This window comes from Chenopodium album, chromosome 11 (assembly GCF_948465745.1).
Source record: "Chenopodium album chromosome 11, dcCheAlbu1.1, whole genome shotgun sequence".
NCBI classification, from domain to species: Eukaryota; Viridiplantae; Streptophyta; class Magnoliopsida; order Caryophyllales; family Amaranthaceae; genus Chenopodium; species Chenopodium album.
Window position 1 is genome coordinate 12,861,904 of NC_137844.1, and position 5,342 is coordinate 12,867,245.

At 32.6% G+C, this 5,342-nt stretch overlaps 1 protein-coding gene across 1 annotated transcript; it reads right to left on the reverse strand.

Moving 5' to 3' along the window:
* Positions 1 to 2,726: 2,726 nt before the first annotated feature.
* Positions 2,727 to 3,907, reverse strand: LOC145568610 (pathogenesis-related thaumatin-like protein 3.5). The gene is made up of 2 exons (XM_081628043.1): positions 3,856 to 3,907; positions 2,727 to 3,418 (listed from the first exon to the last, which is right to left on the reverse strand). The coding sequence occupies exons 1-2, from the start codon at positions 3,905 to 3,907 to the stop codon at positions 2,727 to 2,729; spliced, it is 744 nt and encodes a 247-aa protein (XP_081484169.1).
* Between the last annotated feature and the right edge of the window lie 1,435 nt (positions 3,908 to 5,342).

Genomic DNA, 5,342 nt, shown 5'->3' on the forward strand with positions numbered 1-5,342 from the left:
AGTCTTGAATTTTCAATATTCCACTTCAGATTTTATTAAGACCAAACTTCATAAATGCTTTAAAATAATTAAATCTTGCCTTAAGACCGCAAAATTAGAAAATGATGATGTCATTTAGAATCTTAAGACCTAGGGCTAATCTTGCTCTAATAAAACTCTTTAAATTAATTAAAACCCCATAAATAATTGATTTCAACTCATTTAAATACTTTGAGAAATACTATTTAAATTATAAATACGGGGTATTACAATCTTTGAGAATGACTATCATTTGGATTATTAAAAGATGGAATGGCCCATAATCGAATAACCCTAGCATGTATAATAATATTTTCATTCGTTGGAATGTTTAATTTTGTGCCATTAAAAAAAATTAACATTCAAAGTTATTAGATGTCATGGGGAAGTTGAGATAAAAATAAAAGGTAAAAAAATATTGCATAAATTAACTGACTTTTCTTTTTTTTTTTTTTTTTTTTTTTTTTTGACGGGAACTGACTTTTCTTAAATTAATTGACTTCTCCTTAACTTTGTTAAGTCTAAGATCGCATAAAGTTTAAATACTGTACATGATTAACATGAATACACAATATGTCAATATAGTTATCTTAAATGCAAATTAACAAAAGTGAGTCAACTATAATAGTACATGCATTATATTTGTATGTGTATATATACTTAAGATGAAGTAGCTAAGATTTCTTTCTTAAAGTTAAGTATGATATATAATTATAATAAAAACAAATTGATACAATCAAGATTATACTACATAAATTATATTTTGAATTGAAGATTGATACAATAGGAAAAAAAAATCTCATTTGTTAAATTTCGGACAAAAAAAATTATTGTATACTATAATATATATTTTTATTTTAGACATACATCTTATAATGTAATATTATTAATATTTTATGATACATTAAGTGCTATTATTAAGGATGGACACATCTAGTTTTTCTTGCTATTATTATTAAGGGTGGTTAAATTTTAGGAAAAATTATCAAAAATAATACAGCTTTTGGGCCTTTTTTTTTTTTTTTTTTAATAATACAACCTTTTAATTATTTTTTAATATTAAAACCTTTAGGGGGTATCAATTTTAAACAAGACAAAAAACTTATAATTTGCTAAACTGATTGTCTATGACACTTGTCATCATGTAATTGGTGTATATATTAATTTTTTTTTTTACAAAAAATAAAATAATTTTAGATTTACAAAAATAAATAAAAACCCAGCCCTTAATCCCAACTACCACCACGGGCATCCCCTTCTCCAACCTCTTCTCTAGCCAACAACCTTTCCCCCCGTCGACCCCCCTCCCTCGCTAGCCGCCGGTGACCAGCCCACCTCCCTCACCCCGAACCGCCGACCACCTCGACCCTACTTTCCTCCATTACCCTACTCTCTTCTTTGCGCACCATGCCCATCATCACTGTCAATCACAAATTTCAACGTAATCAACAGTGGTGTAATCAACGGTGGAGGGCGAAAGTGTTGAAATTGGTGGCAAATTGCTGATGGGGTGCGGATTGGTAATAATTGGTGGCGTTGGCTGTGATTTGGTGTGCGATTGGGGAATGGTGATGCGGGATTGTTATTGTTGGTGCGAGGAGAGGGAATAGCTGCTAGTGGCTGCTGTTTGTGAGGGAGAAGGGAGTTGTGGTTGGGTGAGGTAGGGAATTTCGACGTGTTGGTGGGGTGTGTTGGAGTTTTTGGCTGCGGTGGAATCAAGGCTGGTTGGTGGGTAAGTGGGAGTTTCGGCCTAGTGGGGGGGTTGGAATTGGTGGTCGGGAAAGGGAGGAGGCGATTTTGGTGGTGGGGATGAGACCGAGTGGTGCACTGGTGGTGGAGATGGAGAGTAGGGGTGGAGCAGTGGTAGTGCTTGGGGAAGGAGAGAGAAAATAAAAAAAATAAAAAAAAACTTATTTAAGCCAATCATATACCGACACGTGGTATTGTTAACTTGTTTATCCGGTTACATCCGGTTTTGTCTTATTTAAAATTGAGACCCGTTCCCCTAAAGGTTGTATTACTAAAAAACAATCAAAAGGTTGTATTATTAAAAAAAAAAATTAAAAAAAAAATAAAAAAAAGGCCCAAAGGTTGTATTATTAATGACAATTTAAGTTTATATTTACATGTTTCCTTTTTTGGAAGGATATATCAAATCTTTTCATAAATATAACAATAAAGATTGTTATATTTTAGTAAGAGATATGTTTATTAAATACAATTTTTTGTAAAAAAAAAATAAAATTATAAAAAAAACCTAAGGACACGACATTAGGAGATGACACGTGTCATTGCTGGTGTGTCTTTTAGTATATATTATTGATTATTGATTGATGATTATTGATGATTGATTGATTATTGATGCATTGCCAAGTGTCCCCTAGATTCGCTTTTATTAGCACGAGTATGTAATTGATTGATTCATCGATATGGTTAGGCAAATCAATTATCATAAAGTTAATAATTCTAAGAATAAGGTATGCAATTCCAATCAATATATAAGAATACTCCTAAATTCTAGTCCTAATTGGCTAATTATCATAACAGCAATTTAATAAACCTTATACTAAAAACAGAATAATCTAGTAGTACTTTCCTAACAATTCTACCATTGAATTCTAAGACAATGACAATAATAATACGAATTAAGAATTCTTAACAAAAAAAAATCTATGACGGTCGTTCGATCGATCTTGTGACAATATTTGTTAAACAGATGATGGGCAGAAAGTGATCAAATAGTCCGAGCCAGTACAAGTGCAGGTGCTAGAGGCGTCATCGTAGGCGTAACTGTAAGCCGTTGGACACGCATTCTTAAACATCTCCGAGTAGTGCGTAGGCGTGCACGTCTGCGGACTCCCATGATCACCAGTACAGCAATACTCCGGCGTGTTAAACGCTGCACACGCGCTCTTACACGCCACCACGGCCCCTCCAACCGTGACTTGTAGCTCAGGTGGGCACGACGTGTTAAGGTCATCAACGCAGCCTGCGTACTGACATTTCCCTGTTCCTGTACTGGTAGGCTTAACACCAATTCCCACATTGTATCCGTCTACTAAGCTTACGTCATAGAAGTCCTGTCCATCGGCCCCGTTGAGGGTGAACTCTACTAGGGATACCGGCGGGGCACCTCCTCCAATGCATTGGAGCCCCCCGCAGTCACCGGTTGAGCAGTTTCCTGCACCAGAGGCATCAAAGTTGCATCCTGTTCGACCCCAAAACCGGCCTGACCAGCCTGCTGGGGGGTTAACTTGTATTGTTGATCCTGGTGACAATGTGAGGCTACCTTCACCAAGGAGTGCCGGTCCGTTTCCCGATAACGTACCGGGCCAGACGGTGTAAGGGCAGGTGTTGAGGAGAGTAAAAATTGTCCCTGATACCCTGTTTGTTGAAACACCTTCATATGCAAAAATAAACATGGACGGTGGTCACATACAGGCATATTGTACTTTATAAACCCAAAAAATTATGAAATTACTCCTATACAATACATTACTCCGTGTTATACTCCTACTACTTTTAAACACAAAAGTAGATGCCAATTAATTTAATTAGTTAAAGCTTTGACGTGGTATTGAAATGAATCATGTTTACAATATTACCTCTTTTCGCAACAGCAAATAAATCTAATAGTAACTATAAAGTGTAAAATTTATGTAAGTTCAATTAACACTATAAAAAAAGTATACAATTAAGTGTTAAAATTTTCAAGTCAACACACAATAAAGTAAAAGAAACAATCGACTCACTCTATCAAGAAGGTGTACTAGTCGTCCACGTATACATTATCATACATATCATTCTATAGCAAGAAGATTAGAGTAAAAAAATTACCTAAGAAGAAGAGCGAAACCAAGACGAAAGCAAAGGTACAATTGATCGCCATTGTAAACTAGAAGGAATGAAGAGAGAGTGTGTGTTCCTTGCAATTGATATGAAGATCTCTTACTTAAAAAGGGTCAAAGTAAGAGTGGTTAAGATTTGAGAGTGGGAGGTTGAAGGCTAAAATATCGGAAGCATAACAAGCATTATATAGTTGAGCTTAATACCCACGGTTGTATTTTAATAATTCATTCAAAGATTACCATAAATCTTCCACTTTCTATTTATTCATTTTATTTGATTGGATTTTTGTTTACTACTTTGCTCTTTCATTGATTACGTGTGACTGTTGCATTTTGGTAATTTTTTGGGTTTATGGAGATTTGTGAAATTTAATGCTGGTTCTCTTTCCTCCGACACTAAATTTATCAGTACATCTCATTTTTAATTTTGATAATTTTGTTAAAATTAGTTACTTAAATTTTGATTTGTCTGTGCATGCACTGATACTAAGGAATATAATAAGGAAAATAAGCACCAATTCAATGCAAGAAGGTACTTCTAAAATACGGAGTAAAGACCTGTTCTCTTTACCTTATTTTTTGTTGAAGTGAAATTATTTTTACTGAAACAAAATTATATTTGCTGAATTTAAATTATTTTTACTGAACTTAAATTAATTTTACTGAAGTGAAATTATTTTTGTTGAACTGAAATTATTTTTACTGATTTTCTATTATAATTCTTCTTTAAGAAAACTGAATTTTACTGAACTGAACTTATTTTTACTGAACTGAAATTATTTTTACTGAACTGAAATTAATTTTATCGAATTGAACTTATTTTTACTGAACTGAAATTATTTTTACTTAATATTATTTTTTAAGGTGAAGTGAACATGGTCTAACTATATATTACTCCGTATTTTGCTTCCATTTTATCTAACTCATAGTGATGATCGGATTGTTTGGATCTAATTTATGTCAAGTCATATAATATTACTTACTAGATATACTAGTACTAGATTATATATATACAATCAATATTATACTCTTTATTTTTTCAAAAAAATAAAATAAAAAATATTATACTCTTTAATTTTACAGTCAATTTCAAAATGGAGTTGTGTCATACTTCATCCATTTCATTTTACTTGTAACCGTTTGATATTTGACATTGTTCATGTATTTGTGTTTGACCACATTTTAGTGATTAATGTGCAAAATTTGGTCATGTGAAATCTTGCTAGATTTATCTCATTATACACTTCTATTATATCAAAGAAAAGTGAAAGTATTGTGTAGAACAGATTTGCGTGAGTCCGGTCATACAAACAGGAAAAAAAATATCCCTAATTGTCAGAAATTAGATAATAATGGTCAGATATTAAGTTATAAATATCAGATATTAGATTAAAAGTGTTAGAAATTAGATAATAATGGTCAGATATTAAGTTATAAATATCAGATATTAGATTAAAAGTGTTAGAAATTAGATAA

Coding starts and splice junctions, on each gene's coding strand:
- LOC145568610 (XM_081628043.1), bottom strand. CDS start 3,907: ATGGCGATCAATTGTACCTTTGCTTTCGTCTTGGTTTCGCTCTTCTTC. Junction 3,419..3,855: donor GGTTTCGCTCTTCTTCTTAG/GTAATTTTTTTA, acceptor TTGCATATGAAG/GTGTTTCAACAAACAGGGTA.